Source organism: Amblyomma americanum, chromosome 8 (assembly GCF_052857255.1).
Source record: "Amblyomma americanum isolate KBUSLIRL-KWMA chromosome 8, ASM5285725v1, whole genome shotgun sequence".
NCBI lineage: Eukaryota > Metazoa > Arthropoda > Arachnida > Ixodida > Ixodidae > Amblyomma > Amblyomma americanum.
Genome location: NC_135504.1, coordinates 56,253,542 through 56,271,703, shown reverse-complemented (window position 1 = coordinate 56,271,703; position 18,162 = coordinate 56,253,542). Strand labels below are relative to the sequence as shown.

The 18,162-nt window shown below is 44.1% G+C and overlaps 1 protein-coding gene and 1 non-coding gene across 4 annotated transcripts in view; both read right to left on the bottom strand.

The window, feature by feature from the left end:
* Window positions 1–18,162, bottom strand: part of LOC144101692 (uncharacterized) — a 228,278-nt gene that overhangs the window by 21,994 nt on the left and 188,122 nt on the right. Inside the window, exons 2-4 of one of the 3 annotated variants that reach the window (XM_077634826.1) lie at window positions 10,738–10,784; window positions 10,157–10,198; window positions 629–667 (exon numbers count right to left, since the gene is read on the bottom strand). The exons of 1 other annotated variant lie outside the window; for it this stretch is intronic. In XM_077634826.1, the coding sequence (XP_077490952.1) occupies window positions 629–667; window positions 10,157–10,198; window positions 10,738–10,784 (128 nt within the window). The remainder of the gene's footprint in view (window positions 1–628; window positions 668–10,156; window positions 10,199–10,737; window positions 10,785–18,162) is intronic. One more of the 3 variants, XM_077634827.1, reaches the window with a different exon arrangement.
* TRNAS-ACU (transfer RNA serine (anticodon ACU)) lies at window positions 1,568–1,639 on the bottom strand. The gene has a single exon. It is a non-coding gene; the product is annotated as a tRNA-Ser (tRNA).

Genomic DNA, 18,162 nt, shown 5'->3' with positions numbered 1-18,162 from the left:
CTGCAGTGGGCGTAGTGAGGCTTATGATGATGACGATGAATAGTACTCATCACACGTTTTATGCTATTAATCAGAAATGAAAACAATCACGATTATTCTCTGTGAACTCACTGTCACACAGCCTGCGCTTGTACTTCATTGTGCAACACGGTGACGAATGAAAGCGAAATCTGAGAGTATGAGCTAAGGCACATTATGTGAGCATCGGAAGCTAGGCATGCCTGCGTTTTGTAGTTTCTTCTGCGGCGGCCCCGTCCACAGTTGGGCACCATGAGCACGTACTCAGCTTCACTCGGCCCGTCGCTGTAAGTGATTTTTCTAGTAATACACTGAGAATTATCCTGTAGATCGCAGATACAAACTGCTAACTTTTGTGAGCTACAGTGCTACCTTCCAATCTGAATGGAGCTTCACTCCATTCACATTTCCAGATGTGAGCCCTTGCATAAAATTAGCGCGCGAAATTCTTTGGAGTAAGAAGCGGATTCGCTGTTGTTTGGCTACCGATGCTAAGGAAAAACGCCTTACAAAAACAAATCCACAGAAAGCGTTGTTATTTTTACTTACAATGAATACATGGAAGTGACGGGAGGACAGACGTCGAGGTCGACTGCTAATTTGCGCTCACCTGAAAAGCCTTTGCAAAGCTGGTGACGATTACGTCTGCCTGTTCCGCAGGAAGAGAGGAGAGTGGAACAGTAAAGAAATTTCAGGTATCCGAATTGTTGCGTTAGTCTCTGCAGCCTAGAAAATGGCGCAGCCAACGGGCACACTAGAGCCAGATCCCGACAAATAAAATTGCAGGATTTCAATTAAGTCTACTTAAGAGTGGAAATGCACACATGGCTCGTTGAGTTATGAAACGGAAATTATTATAACTATACATAATTTGTTTGATGTATTATCATAAATGAAACATCGTTGTGATGAACACACAGCTAACGTAAATTATTTGCGCTGAAAACTGAATATAAAATCGGGGTGTTACTAGTCTAAGGCACCCGTGTGCTGTGCGATGTCAGTGCACGTTAAAGATTCCCTGGTGGTGGAAATTATTCCGGAGCCCTCCACTACGGCACCTCTTTCTTCCTTTATTCTTTCAATCTCTCCTTTGTCCCTTCCCTTACAGCGCCGTTCAGGTGTCTAATGATATATATGAGACAGATACTGCGCAATTTCCTTCCCCGTTAGCCTTGAACCTGTGACCAACCACATTTTAACTTTGCGAAGAGTTGCGTGCCCTGGACACGTTGCTTTGTGTCGAAGGTTCTCAAAAGCGCATCTATTTTGCTCCCAAGCAGCCAAAATTTGAAGGCCTACAGCGCCGGGGGTAATAATAATAATTGGTTTTTTGGGGAAAGGAAATGGCGCAGTATCTGCCTCATATATCGTTGGACACCTGAACCGCGCCGTAAGGGAGGGGATAAAGGAGGGAGTGAAAGATGAAAGGAAGAGGTGCCGTAGTGGAGGGCTCCGGAATAATTTCGACCACCTGGGGATCTTTAACGTGCACTGACATCGCACAGCACACGGGCGCCTTAGCGTTTTTCCTCCATAATAACGCAGCCGCCGCGGCCGGGTTCGAACCCGGGAACTCCGGATCAGTAGTCGAGCGCCCTAACCACTGAGCCACCGCGGCGGGCCGAGGGTACCTGCGTTTTCAAAATTCAAAAAACAGCGGTGGATATTAGTTGCGATGGCCTACGCGCCTCTCAATAGTTAAGGAGTCTCACAGTAATAATTAAACGTTAACTATTCATTGTTCTTAACTAGCCTGCTAGTTACCACGTCTTAGCTGTATTCTGTTGTACTAACCGCAGACAATGCATATGCAGAAAAAAGCACTCTTCTAATTTAAGACGCTTATTTTGAACAATTGTTTAAAATCTTAGATCCAATATCATTTGTGTATATATATATGTGTAGTGGAAGCAGACGGGGTTGCTCAATGCGCCAGTGAAAACTTGCACAGTGAAAAGATGACATCTGGCGCGGTTGTCTTGATTTATGTACCAACGGTTTCACACTCTGGACCGTCCTTCATCACGGTTCTAAGTTGAATTAATACAGAGGTGTGCGCATTTATGGGCCTAAATGCAGAGGGTGAGGAGAAACTCTCCCTCTCTCTCTTTTCTTTGAGAAGAAAAAAATACACACACATCACGGAGTAGAAGACAAGAGTGTAGGCGTCCCCTAAGGGGTAAGGAGCAGGATTGTGAAGCAAGTTAAAAAAACAAGTTAAATTACAGAGGTGACAGACATGTAGCAGAGGCGGAGAGGGTTGGCTTTTCACCGAGAAGACTTAAGCAAGAAAGGTTTCCTTCTGCGCAAGCGAGAAGTTCGAGCACAAGGGAAAAAAATAACGAAAAAAACGAAAAAAAACAAGAAAATAACAAAAAGAAAAAAAAGGAAAAACACCAGAATAGACTGAAACAAAACAACAGCGCACATAGCATGACCCGCTCCTCAGCGGTACAGGTGTTAAGGACACTTGGAATGTAATTTACTGTAAGCTGTCAAGAACGCGTCATTTCGCACTGCTCAATAGAAACCAATGACCGTTACGACGGTGGCGTAACGCCTCAGCAGCGGCAAAGCGGTCGTATAGACGCTGTGTGGAAACCCGATCCCGCAACTAGCCGCTGCAGACAGCACCCACTGGCCGTTCGTCAGATGGCGCCTGCGCCGCGTGGCTTGAGCCACCGCCCGATGTAAAGGGTTCAGCCGTATCCATCCATCCATCCATCCATCCATCCATCCATCCATCCATCCATCCATCCATCCATCCATCCATCCATCCATCCATCCATCCATCCATCCATCCATCCATCCATCCATCCATCCATCCATCCACCGCTGACAATTCCGAGAAGGGGGCTAGGAGGACAAGGAGGAAAAAGGGGAGCCAGCATGGATAAAAGGATAAAGGGGGGAGGGGGCGCATGGTTAGCAGAATAAAAGGAAAACAAATGAAAAATAACTATCGGGAGCTTCTCTCGCCTCTCTGAGTTGGAATGGTTTCTGAGGAAGGCAAAATTGCCTAAATTCTCATTGATGCCGTGGGTTAATGTCCGAAATTTCTGTATGAAATACGATTCAACAGCCACAAGGCCCAAATTCACGCACTGCCAAACCTACCCTTTTCTAAGCACATGTGTACGCCACAACATACATTCGAAAGCATCCGGATCATCCTCCTAAAGTCGGGTTTTCAAACAGGCAGCCAAAGAGAACAAAAAGAATCGTATTTCATACACAAATTTCTGACATTAAACCACGGCATCAATGAGAACTTGGGCAATTTTGCCTTCCTCAAAAATCATTCCAACTGAAAGAGGCGAAAGATGCTCCCATTTGTTATTTTCCATTTTTTTCCTTTTAACCTGCTAAACACGCCTCCCCCCTTCTCCTTTTATCCATGCTCGTACCTCTTTTTCCTCCTTGTCCTCCTAGCCGCCTTCTCAGAATTGTCCGCGTTGGATGGATGGATGGATGGACGGACGGACGGACGGACGGACGGACGGACGGATGGATGGATGGATGGATGGATGGATGGATGGATGGATGGATGGATGGATGGATGGATGGATGGATGGATGGATGGATGGATACGACTGAACCCTTTAAATCGGGCGGTGGCTAAAGCCACCTAGCCATGACTTACGAAATTTTACTGTTGTCTTGCTTTTAGCCACCAATCATATAACCTTCGATTGGTTACTTCTACCCTCTTAAAATCTTATTTCCCTTCACTGTCCTTAAACCCCAATGCCTTGGGTAAATCAGCCCCGCTGCTTCCCACTGTAGGGTGGAGCCCTTTGCAGTAAAGTATCAGGGGTTCAGCAGTTTCCTCCTCTCCGCACGCAATGCACAACGTGTCTATCTCGTGGTACCTGACTCTATATGTCTTAGTCCGCAAAACTCCAGTCCTAGACTGAAACAACAAAGAGCTTCCCCTACAATTATCATAGATATTTTCTATGGCAATTTCTTGCTTAAAGATCCTTTATGTTCCCAGTGCCGATTTCGTCATCATCCCTGTTTTCAACAGAGCTCTCTCTGTTTCTTTTACCTTTTTCTTAACCGATAATTTCTGATTTGCCCCCTTACTGCTGTCCAGATATTTGCTTGTCAATTTTCTAGTTCGCTTTCTCCATTTCGTGTGAACATTCTTTATATACAGGTAACTGAAAACTTTCCTAGCCCAGTGCTTTCCTCCATCTTTCTCAATCGTTCCTCAAATGCTATCTTACTGCTAGCCTCTCTGCTCTCTAAAGACGCCCATCCCATATCACCCTGTACTCCCTGATTTGGTGTATTGCCATGTGCTCCCAAAGCTAGCCTCCCTACGCCGCGTTGTTTAATTTCTAACCTTGCTTGAACATCTGGTCTCATGCACAGGACCGCATTACCGAAAGTCAGGCTAGGGACAATAACCCCTTTCCAGATCTCTCTAACCACTTCATACCTACTGTAATTCCACAGTGCCCTATTTTTCATGACAGCTGCATTCCTACTAGCTTTATTCATTACATATTTTTCATGTTCTGTCAGATACTCAGCACCGTTATTTATCCACACCCCAAGATATTCGTACTCATCCACTACCTCTAACGCAAACTCCTGTATTCTATGCTCGCTGCCCTCATCATTAAATATCATGACTGCAGATTTTTTCTCACTAAACTTGAAACCTAATCTATCTCCCTCTGTGCCACATATGTCTATCAATTTCTGTAAATTCACCTTGTTGTCAGCCATTAGCAATATATCATCCGTGTAAATTAGTCCCGGTAATGAATGTTTAATCCATTCTCCTTGCTTGAAAAGAGAAAGGTTGAAGCCTAGTCAGCTGCTCTCTAGCTTGGTCTCCAACCCTTGCAGGTACAACATGAACAACAAAGGAGACAGAGGGTATCCTTGCCTAAGCCCCCGCTGTATCTCTACAGATACCGATCCATTTTTTTTCCATTTTATAAGCACTCTGTTACATTTATATATATCTTTTAAAAGATTAATTACTCATCCTCCACATCCAATGTGCCCAGTTTGTCCCACAAATACTCTTGAGGGTGGGACGCGCGCCGCAGGCGCCCTCTGACGAACGTCCAGTGGTTTCTGTCTGCATCGCCAGGCTATAATAATAATAATAATTGGTTTTTTGGGGAAAGGAAATGGCGCAGTATCTGTCTCATATATCGCTGGGCACCTGAACCGCGCCGTAAGGGAAGGGATAAAGGAGGAAGTGAAAGAAGAAAGGAAGAGATAGGTGCCGTAGTGGACGGCTCCGGAATAATTTCGACCACCTGGGGATCTTTAACGTGCACTGACATCGCACAGCACACGGGCGCCTTAGCGTTTTTCCTCCATAAAAACGCAGCCGCCGTGGTTGGGTTCGAACCCGGGAACTCCGGATCAGTAGTCGAGCGCCCTAACCACTGAGCCACCGCGGCGGGTATCGGGTTTCCGCATGGCGTCTAGACGACCGCCTTTCCGCCGCTGAGGCGACACGCCGCCGTCGTAACGGTCATTGGTTTCTATTGAGCAGGGCGAAATGAGGCGGTCTTGAAAGCTTACAGTAAATTACATTCCAAGTGTCCTTAACACCTGCACCACTGGGGAGCGGGTCATGCTATGTGCGCTGTTGTGTTGTTTCAGACTATTCTGGTGTCTTCATTTTTTCTTTTGGTTAATTTCTTGTCTTTTCGTTTTTTCAACATTTTTTCCCTTGTGCTCGAACTTCTCCCTTTGCAGAAGGAAGTCTTTCTTGCCTAAATCTCGGCGAAAATCCAACCCTCTCCGCCTCTGCTACATGTCTGTCACCTCTGTATTTTAACTTGTTTTTTTAACTTGCGTCACAAACCTGCTCATTTCCCCTTAGTGGACACCGACACTCTTGTCTTTTACTCCATGATGTGTATGTTTTTCTCCTCAAAGAAAAGAAAGAGAGAGAGAGTTCCTCCTCTCCCTCTGAATTTAGGTCCATAAATACGCCCATCTCTGTATTAATTCAACTTAGAACCGTGATGAAGGACGGTCCATCGTCTGAAACCGTTGGTATATAAACCAAGAACCGTACCGGTTGTCACCTATATATATATATATATATATATATATATATATATATATATATATATATATATATATATATATATATATATATATATATATATACACTGTGGGCTCCCTTCATAAGTTTGTCAAAACGAGTCCCTCATCTCCTTTACCTTATCTGCTAATTAGATAACGAGGGTCTCGGTTCTGGCAGTCTTGATGCCATAGGTAGCATAAAAGAGCTTTCGCACAGTTTCCGCCCTCGTCGTTAGATGACGTTCCACGTCACACTCGCGGAAACATAGGACGTGCTACGTCCGCCACTATGGACGAGGATGGCGCTGGTAAACACTCTCAAGGTTTGCTTACACCCATTAAACATAATTACTTCTGAGAGCAGCAGATTGAACAGCCGCCGCCGTAGCTCAGTTGATAAGAAAACCGGACGCGATATTCGGAGGTAGTGGGCTCGGATCCCACCGGCGGCATGGTTGTTTTTTCTGCTGCTTTATAAGTAATTTTCTTTATGTGATGGATTAATCGAAGTATTATTAACCCAGTGATTAGCACTACGCATTAAAAAAATTTAAAACATTCCCCTAAGCACCTTGGTTTCGGTGACTGTTGGCTCCCTTCATAAGTTTGTCAAAAACTAGTCCCTCATCTCCTTTACCTTGTCTGCTAATTGCTTAACGAGGGTCTCGGTTCTGGCAGCCTCTATGCTATAGGTAGCATAAGAGGGCTTTCGCACAGTTTTCACCCTCTTCGTTAGATGACGTTCCACGAAACACTCGCGGTAACACAGGACGTGCTACGTCGGCCACTATGGACGAGGATGGCGCTGGTGAACACTCTCAAGGTTTGCTTACACCCATTAAACATAATTACCCATGAGAGCAGCAGGTTGAACAGCCGTCGCCGTAGCTCAGTTGGTAAGAGAACCGGACGCGATATTCGGAGGTAGTGGGTTCGGATCCCACCGGTGGCATGGTTCTTTTTCTGCTGCTTTATAAGTAATTTTCTTTAAGCGATAGTTTAATTTAAGTAATATTAACCCAGTGATTAGCACTACGCATTAAAAAATTAAAACATTCCCCTATGCACCTTCTTTTCGGTGACTGTTGGCGTACTTCATAAGTTTGTCAAAAACTAGTCCCTCATCTCCTTTACCTTGTCTGCTATATATATATATATATATATATATATATATATATATATATATATATATATATATATATATATATATATATATATATATATATATATATATATATATATATTAGGGGTGTGCGAATATTGAAATTTTCGAATACGAATCGAATACGAATATAAAGAAAAATGACTTTGAATGTCAAGTCGAATATCGAATACCTGTTCAGTAGAAAAAAATTTTCAGAAAGCGATGAGCAAGCAAACATCGTTGCCCTTATTTTTTTTTTGAAGATAGTGTATAGTCTTCGCAACTATATTAAACAAAACTAGACTGGCTCAGTACCATGTAAAAAATATGATGTGCACAGAAATGTATACTACTTGATTAGACAGCATACCAGTATCCAAACCATAATGATCTCATGCAAAACAAAATCCATAAAGTGACAAGACTCGCAACAAAAATAATAATATGATGACTATTAAACGTCATTCATTCGAAGTTCAAGGGACCGGAAGAAATGCCCGGTTCATCCGAACGCCTCTGTTAATAAAATTGCCCGCGCCCTCCCGAAAAAAAAAATGCTGCCGAAAATGCTGAAGATGCAGTAAGGCCTAATGAGGCGGCTCCATAGTGCTAACACGTGTAAGCCCGTAACGACTCACCCGTTTTGGAGTGCTCGAAGAACAACACAAATGCAAGCAAGGGGCCAGGGAACACACACTGGGAACACACACGCGAGGAGCTGGGATTGGACTATCGGCGAATGAGCGGGCCGACATTTGAAGTTGCCGCGGGGCAGCGGTGAAGCTCAGAAACCAAAACTACGGAGCCAGGCTATTTTTTTTGCCCTAGCTACAGAGGCCTTCAGATTGTTTCCACGCCTGCCGTTACGCCCGCTAAAGAGGTGTGCAGGTCACAATGCACCATGCAATAGGCGAGGGTTTAACAGGATCGCTTGCCCTATTGTGACTACTCGACGCGCCGCTTCAGGAGACTCCCGCGGATTTCCGCAAGTGGGCTTTCCCGCATAGCTTAGTTTACAAAACGGGATGGCGGAAGTCACTCTCGGAGAGTTATGAAGGTGACTGGAGGCATTCTTGGGATGTAGGCATTAAATATGTAACGTATTGCTGAAGGATTAAAAAGCGCGATTTCGTTTTCGATTACTCGAAGCGGGCCGTCGGCCATCGTGTTCGCAGCACGGGTGATATGTGGAAAAGCCCACTTGGGGAAAGCTCACGATGTGAAGCCTTGAGGCGTCGGGATGAGGTCGGTCCGCGTGATTAACGGCGGAGAAGGAAGGAGATAGGACCTCTGTATTGTTTTCCTGGAATTTTTAACGCGATTATCGGCTAATTTGCCCTGATATTGTAGTTTTACCACGGTAGAATTTATGAAATTATGCGCAGTATACGATCGCTGGCGAGTATTGGGGAATTTTCGAATATTCGGAAATTCACGAAAATCAATTTTCTAATACGAATTCGAATCGAATATCAAACATATTCGATTCGCATTCAAAATCTGAATTTTTGCACACCCCTAATATATATATATATATATATATATATATATATATATATATATATATATATATATATATATATATATATATATATATATATATATATATATATATATATATATATATATATATATACATATATATATATATATTTATTTATATTAGTAGATTATTATGACAGACGTGACTGTTCGTTTTAAAGGTTTATTGTGCCAACAGTTTCGGGAATACCATTCCAGAAACTATTGGCATACTAAACTTTTAAAACGAACAGTCGAGTTTATCGTAATACTGTGCTTACACTTGAACACTTTCGCATTGAAGTCCACATATATATATATATATATATATATATATATATATATATATATATATATATATATATATATATATATATATATATATATATATATATATATATATATATATATATATGAAGCCAGCAGCCACCGAAATCAAGGTGCATAGGGGAATGTTTCCTTTTTCTTAATTTTTAGTGCCAATATATGGTAGAATAATCTTTCGATTAATCGGTTCTTTAAAGAAAATTACTCATAAAGCAGCAGAAAAACAACCAGGCCGCCGGTGGGATCCGAACCCACGACCTCCGATTATCGCATCCGGTGCTCCACCAACTGAGCTACGGCGATGGCTGTCCAATCTGCTTTATATATATATATATATATATATATATATATATATATATATATATATATATATATACATACACTTCACAAAAGTTCCCGGGAAGAACGGAAACAAACATTTATTTAGGACGTTTCGACTGGGCCCGGCCTTCATCGGCCTTCGTGAGGCCTTCATCAGATATATATATATATATATATATATATATATATATATATATATATATATATATATATATATATATATATATATATATATATATATAATGTATGTGTTACCAGAAATTTTGGGACATTTTGAACCTTGCGTGCATCAATTACACAAAACGGGAAAACGAAACAATCTAGCAGTTCGAATATTAAAGGGTACATGTCTTAAAGAAAAAAACATTTACAATCAGAAGAATAGATATACTCAAAGGGAAGCGCATATTGGTGCAGATATCATCTGCCCGCCGTATATTCGCCTTATCACTCATGTTAGATATTACGGTTGAATTCTATTATTAGCGGAAAAGCCGACCAGGGTAAGTCTGCGTCTAAATCCTATTGAGCCGCAGCTTGTGATCCCTTTGTGAGCGAAATAAATAAAAATTTTTATTTTCCTTTTGCGTGCATTGATTTTTCCACATTTCCCTGCCGACCCTCTCTTTCCCTGTACCATTTCACAAGTTAGGATGGCTCACCTTCGACGTAATACACACATCATCTCTGTATCATATTCCTAAGTATTATCTTTCTCTCGAGTTGAGAAAATGTTCAGAAAACTTTGCTTACAGGTTTACCGGGGCACAGAACCAAAGAAGTAGTCCCAAGGCACTGAAAGAGGTCGAACACAAACTTTTCAAACCAACCCTCAAAATATGTTTCATTTTGTTCTTTCTGAAATGTTGGGAGGACTGAGAGCGAAACGTGTGCTGCCATAAGTTTCGAACTTATAGATTTTTTTCTCGTCGAGTTCACAGCTCAGAAGACAGTAAATATGTTAAATATTGATATTTCCCAGGTCTTCAATATAGACATCAGATACCACGTTATCTATCCTTGATTTACTACGTCAGTATCCAATGGTAAATACGGCGAATCAAGATCCGTTATCACAAACTAAATAGGATAAAATGAGGGTGATTTTTAATAAATGAATAGTGCTCGATTGCGTGTCGTGATAACCAGAAGATTTTTATTGTTTTATGCGTAATAACTGAGACCAGCGGTGCAGGTTTGTTTCCTAAAAAATCTTAGAAAGGCTTCTTGAGTGCAACTGTCGCTCTCAGATGTTTGTTGCATCAGGATTGCATTGCGCTTCCCGGAAACATGCCTTAATAAGCAAGAAAATATATTCATGCAGCTGTACTCACACTTTTAAGGCCCACGATATCAGGAAAACTCTTAACAAGGCACGCGGCTGAAAGGCAAGCAAAATACTAGGATCTAATACCTGTACAAATTTATTTCTTTTGTTCGTTTTAATTTTTTCTTGTTAATCGCAAAGATACCTGACAGGCCGGAAACCTCATACGTGCTTCTGAAAGAAAAGTCATTGTCCGTCGGCGTCCATGGCGTGAAATTTCTTTGTGACGTAGCCACTCTATCGGATGATGTCAGCAGTAGACCATAAGACAGTGACGTCTACAGTAAAGAAGAAAAAAATCCCTCCGAAGCTGCGGGGAATATAACGTCGGACCTTCGGATTACGAGGTTTGCACGCATCCCATAAACCAAGGCACTGCGTTGATTGTTGAGGAATAAATAAGGTATTTTCTGCCGTTTTCATCGTCACGTAGGTTTCCGACAAAGCGCACCACTGTGTGTATTCTTGTTCGTCACCGAACACGAACATTACATCTCATGCTCTCCGCCATCGCGTCATTAATGAGCTTCTAAAGCAAAGTGAATCACTCAACTCTTAAAGAGAGCAGCCGATGAGGACACGAAGGAAGCGCAGATTTTTGGTGCTTGATTCGGTGTTGCGCGGTTTGAAAATATCCACAGTACAGCTACAAAATGACTATATATATCCGCCTCCAGCTGACTCTGAGAAATAAATGTTCAACATCTCCAACTAATTAACGGCAACCTCCCACGAAGCGAAAACTCCTGGTGATAGGTGGACCGATAAATGATTCAAAAATCGCTGATCGCTGTTAACGTTGCTACTTTATGAGCGCATAGTGAAGAGAAATGGAATGAATCGGCTCTCTTTGTCAATAGTTTTAAATTAGAGTACCTTTATTGTTCAATATAAGCCAAAGTTCTTACTGTGGTGAGGTTGGTGGCTGTAGAAAAGTGACATGAAATTTCGTTAACTCAGGAAAAGGAAAATATTTTTGATGAACAAAAACTAAAGAGAGCCGGCGGCAGTGTTGAACAGTTAAGGCAACCTATGCAGGAAGTTCGCATTACTGAAGACAACCAAACGAATCCTGCGGGAAATTGTGGGAAAGACTACATATGCTATTTCTAAGGGCGAAATGAGAGAGGAAAGCGGCGCTTCTATAAAGCCAACGCGCTTCGCGAACGCAATTTATGTGAAACACATTCTGAGCCTAAAATACTGAAATGGGAGCACTACAGCATTATTTCTTCCAACAAAATTCCTAATCAGCCCGGAGACACTTTCGCGGTTAATCCTATGGAGTTTATATAAAAGAAGAAAAATGTTTCTCTTTGCGGGCCAAGTAGCTAAGGAAACGCAATTAGTCCCCCTTGGTAGGGCCTCTTGAATCATCTTCGCCGCTTTTGCCTCCAGTGTGGTACTCAGGAAACAAATACGGTTGTAGGGACCAACGCGGCTGGCACTAGCGGAATGCCGAAGAGGCCGAAGTTTCTCCAGGACGCGCTGAAGGGAACGCTCGGGACCTTGGCCTTGACGAAGAAGAAGAAAGACATTGCTGCTGGCACTGAGGGCCAGCATGTACCATTGTATGAGGGTAACAACAACACCAAGGTCTCCCACAGCTGTCTCTGCGAGGTAGCGGCTATGTACCTAGCGGTGTTGTGCTAGCTTGCTCAGTCTATCCTTCTTCATGTCTGTGCCTGCTCCAGTTCTATGGTGATTGGCGCGGAACGAAGGCTTAATGTCTACTTCTTCTCCCGGCCAGGGGTTTTCCCTTTGGATGGCCTCTCTTCCTCAGTGCCAGCTCCCAAGTGATTTTTTTTTGCGCAGAGGCGTTTCCAGCATTCCAGTCGATTGAGAGCCTTTCGATGGAGGCGCTATCCGACTGAACAACCCGGAGGCAGTACAGACGGCTCTTCAATCCACACCGAAACACTTCATGCGCATTACTGATGTCCGGCAGTTCGGCAGGGGTGGTATTTTGTGCAGGTCGCCGGATAAAGACTGTATAGAAGACCTGCTGAACTGTACGTCGTTTGCCAACAACACGGTGATCGCATTCATTCCGCCTCATCTAGCTTGTTCCAAGGGCTTAGTCCGAGGGGTCGACTCACGATTGAGCCCTATGGAAACGCTTGAGAACCTCTCGTCTGCAGGAGTGACTGCTGTCCATCGATGCAGCAGAATGGTCGACGGAGTAACAATTCGTAGAGTCCGTCATTGCCGCATTTGTAGGAATATTCTGCCCGTCAGACATAAAGGTGTGGCCGTTGGTATTTAGAGTAGATGCCTTTAAGTCTCGGCCCCTTTAGTGTCAAAACTGCTGGAGATTTGGCCACAGCGGCAAAGCCTGCAAATCGGCCTTACGCTGATGTGCATGTGGGGAAGGTCATGGAAGAGAGGAATGCCCCGAACAGCAAGAAAAATGTTGTTTATGTAGTGGCACTCACCCTGCTCATTCGCCTGACTGTCCTGCACGAGCACAAGAAGTTGAGGCGCTCGAGCTTATAAACAAACGCAGATGCACGCGGAGAGAAGCTTTTGCCGCAGCAAAAGGAGAGAACCTCAGGCTACTCTAGTGTGGCCGCCAAATGCCCACCCATAATGGGCGCCAGTTGGTTCCAGGCCATCAAAGAGGCAGTTGAGAAAGCGGTGGCAAATGCAACAAATCGCATTATGGAAAACGTATACACGTGCATTTCTCAGGCGATAGCTACCCAGATGACCAACCTGCTGCAGGTGTCCACGGCTCCGGTCTTGCACTCTTTGCCTTCGGAAGCTGCTCCTCCTTCTGGGGTCATCAGTTGCGCTGCACAGGGCCAAAAACAATATGAGCAGCAAAAATCTTTTGAGGTCTCTTCCGAACAGCGTTATGGACGCATCCTTTTGTGGACTGTGTGGATCTGGAGTCAGATATCCGTGCGCAGAAGCGTAGTGGGTCTTTTTCGAATATTGCTGGTTTATCTTGCCCCAGTCGAAGACAAAGAGAAATAACGCTGGTCAAAATCCTAAGGCCAGGATTCTAGAACAGGCAGTCACGGCTGAGGCATTCTCGCCAAGATGTGGTTCTTAAGTGTACTCCAGTAGAATTGCCGTTCTATATTCTTAGCTTCTACCAGATTTAATTGCATTACTGGAAACATGCCTAACTACAGATTTTAATTATCATCTCAAAAAATACCGCCTGTTCTGGCTTGAGCGGTCATCACGAGGGGGAAGGCTGTTAGTGCTAATCTCTACAATGTTTTGTCACAGGCCATGCATTTCTTTCCAATATGCGGACAATGACTGTGATATCCCTGCTCAGTGTCCTAGGTCAACAGCCCTTTACGGTAGATAATGCATATATCCCGTCAGGTGTGCATGACACTCTGCCCCTTGACTCACACATGTCTAGTAGCCGTTCTCAGGTTTTATTACTTGGAGACCAATTCGCATCATATGACGTGGGGGTTTAAAACAGACTGCTTTGGTTCTAGACTATTTGATTGGGTTGCTGACAACAACTTGATCCGCAACAATTCCGGATTGCCTACTTTTGTTCGGAGTCAATTCCGCTCTGCCTTACATTCAACTTTTTCCTTCCCAGGAGTCTCGGTTACGCCTTGGGCGCCTCTTGACTGTGCAACAAACAGTGATCATCTACTGATTAGTTTCATGTTTGCGTGTAAATTAACTAATTCCGAGCGACATCAGCGCACGGTAATAAACTACAGTTGCTTTAATGACACGCTAAAATCAGCTCTCAAAAGCACTTAAGAGAGATGCGCTGTGACAATTGCCGAATGCAAGCCTACACATCTGCGTTCAGTACTGGACCATGCAAGGCAAAAGTCTGAATTTTTGGTCAAGAGAACCAAGGGTGCAATCGCTAAAAATTGGTGGAATGCTGAGTGCACCCGTGCATAGAGAAGACGGAAAGCAGCTTGAACGAAACTACTCATAAATCAATACCCAAAAATTGTCTGGATTATAAGTACGTTGCAGCAACATTTAAACGCACTCTCTCCCGCGCAAAGGAGCAGTATAATAAAAATCATTATGATTTCCTTTCGCGGTCAGAAAATAAATGATCTTTGTTTAATTTCATGAGGCGCGAAAAAGTGATTCAATTGGCTATCAACATTGAATCCCTCGTTCAGTCCCCTGCTGACATCGCCAAGGCCATAGAGGACATTGCGTGTGGCCTAGTGCTTCGCTTAATATCTACTCTACCTTCTCCAGCTATATTCACAGGCACCTCAAGTTATTTCACTGAGGTCTCTATGTCTGAGCTGTCGCAAATTGTTCTGCGCTTATTCCCAGCGGCTCCTGGCTCCGATAAGGACACATCATCTGTGATCAAAATATTGTTTCATGAATATCCTGAAGACCTTTTGGCTCTAGTTAACCATTCCATTAAAGGTCCATTAATGCCCAATGAGTGGCGTCTTGCTGAAATAGTTCCATTGGTTAAAAAGCAAGGGGAGGGTTTTACTTCAGACAACATATGCCCTATTTCATTGACATCGAACCTAGTGAAATTGGTGGAAAGGGTTTTTCTCAGCCGTGTCTTGTCTATCATTTCTGAAAATGCTTTCTTGAATCCGTGTCAAATTTGTTTCAAGCCAGGCTGTTCAATTTAGTGTGCTCATACTGACCTAGAGAGCCGTATTAAATTAGCGCTCAACAGAAAAAAGTTTGCTGTGCTTGTTATTTTTGATTTGAGTAAAGCATACGAGAGCGTTGAGCACTCGACTCTGTTACTCAGATTACAGAAACTCAACTTTCCAAACTAATTGGTAGCCTGGACTTCTGCTTTCTTGGAAAATAGAGAATTTTATTGCTACCAAAATGGTGTTTCCTCTAGGAGACCTAAACAGACAAGAGGTGTACCGCAATGACCCCTTCTCTCACCTGTTAATTCTTTTTAATATTTTTCTAAGCTCTGTTCCATGCATTCAAAATGTGAAAACTTATGTTTACGCCGACGATATTGCATTTTTTGCTTCAACAGGGGATATTAACACTCTCTATAAAACCTTGCAAAATTACCTCAATGCTCGTGACAGCGGGAGTGGAAGAATTCATCGGTCCCTCAATGTGAAGTACTGCGCACAGTTAGTATTTCCGGTATCTGTTCCTGTAAATATCTTCCTGGTCTATAGAAATAGCATAAGTCCTCAAGCTCAGACGATGAAGTATCTCGGAGTGATATACTACACTACTCTATCCTGGCGGCCCCACACTGAGCAAGTTTCTGCAAAAGGAGTTCGGGCCATTGGCATCCTGCGCAGGCTTAGTAGTGCTCGGTCGGGCATGAGAAGGCATACACTTCTGATGAGTTATAAAATGTACGTCCGCCCAATTTTGGAGTTCGGCTCTGTTTATTCTCAGCAGCTCCTGCACATAAACTTCGCCCTCTTGTGCTCTTGGAGCGTGAGGCGTTGCGCCTCTGTCTGGGCTTTCCAAAATATGTGGCCGATGCACCTTGAGGCGCCAATCCTATCTTTATCAGCTAGGTTAGGCCGTTTAACAGTTCAAACATTTTTACATTGGTGCGACTCACCTCTTCGCGCCTCCAGTATAATATTTTTTAGTAACCTGCAGTCTTTTTTGGTGTCGCCTGGTCTCGTTTGCATACTCCGAAGATATGTTTTGTGCAGTCCCTCCTTGATTCCTTAAACATTCATTTCACAGATGTCCGCCAAATGTATAACAACTGATCTTCTGTCCAGATGGAATTCCATGACATTTCTCCATCGAATGCAAAGATGCAGCCCTTTCCTTTTCTTCAGGGATTGTTGCAGGACCACCTAAGGTCCTTTCCCTCTCATATTCATATTGCTACCGATGCCTCGCAGGATCGCGAAAAGGCAGGTGTGGGAATTTTTTCACCTTCGCTGGGTTAGTCTTTCCCTCTTCGTCTTCCTGACTTCACACCAATTTATCTAGCTGAATTATTAGCAGTAATCTTAGCCTTACGAAAATTATAAACTACCGCTTCTGGGGTCGCGGTTATGACGGACTCTCTGTTCATTTGCTCTATTATATCCTCTCCCACTGTGTCTCGGGCATTACGCCTCTTTAAGTTCCTGATCCCGCTCCATCTAAATTCGATAGGGTTCCTTTGAATGCCGGGCACCTGGGCTTTAACTTAAATAAGGTTGCAGATTCCCTAGCAAGGGCATCTCTCTGCGGCGCAATTGTTGCTGTCCTGCAAACTGTGCATATACAGCGGCGATGAGGTTTCGCAGCTACACAATATTTCAGGGGTTTGCTGCCTCGGCTCTTACATCATCTCCTGAATATCAGCATCTTCTGCATCCTTGGAGTAGCAAAGACTGGCGCTCAGGCAGAGCAGAGGTCTCTTACACGCGTTTGCGTTGTCGGGTTCTCCTTCTAAGTTTCTACCTTCATAGATCTGGCCTGGTGGTTTCCCCATTGTGCCCTTTTTGTTGCCGGACTACCTTTGGTCTCTTCCCTCTCATATTCTTATTGCTACCGATGCCTCGCAGGATCGCGAAAAGGCAGGTGTGGGAATTTTTTCACCTTCACTGAGACAATAGATCACTTCCTGCTGCTCTGCCACTGCTTCTCTCATTTCAGGAAGCGTATTTTGTAAATTCCGTTTCATCAACTGGCTTTGCCTGTGTCCTAGGGGTTGTTCTTTCCATTCGCGCTTCTATGCTTGGACGAAGCGACAAGAGTATGGGCTCTGCTGTGCAATTTCCTTCAAGAAACGCAACGACTCCCATTCTAATTTCTTTTTCCGCCTCTCAGTCAGTACGAAATTAAAACATTACAGGCCTTGTATTCTATTATGCTCATTAAGCCGTCTTCGATCTCCTAGTTAACAGGACCCCTGTCCTTGCGTCTTCCAACCTATAAACCTACATACAATTAATCCTTTTTCCCGTGAAAACGTTCCTGTATCCAGCTATCAACCGCCTGTGTCTTGGCCACTCCCCGCAGTTGGTATGCTCCAGCATTGTTTGAGGCCAACAGCATTAACAACCTTGACCAGGGCCGGACGCTGCCGGCGCCGTTCCGTTGCTGTCTCCTCTTCGGCTGCCCTCAACAAAAGTGGCCGCGGTCGCCTTCCTGGACGGCCTCCGTCGAGCCGCACCTTCTCCCGCAGCTGCGTCCCTGGATGGCGGGCTGGAAGGACCCAGCCTTCGACCCGCCGCTTGTGGCGTTCCGACCTCAAAGGGTCGGCGGATGGTTCGCTCAATTCGAGGCTGCGCTGTACCTGAACAGCATCCCCATCCAGCCGTTCAAGCATGCCGTCCTCTGCTATACCCTCCCGCCTGACCTGCTGCGCCGACTCGCCTGCCCTGCCTTGGGCACCCGGCCGTACCACGAGCTGCGCGCTGCCATTCTGGCGGACTTAGGTGTCTCCTACTGCCCGCTGTTGCTCTACGACGCTGCAGACCCGCTTTCGCCTCCGCCACTAGCTGGCTCAGCC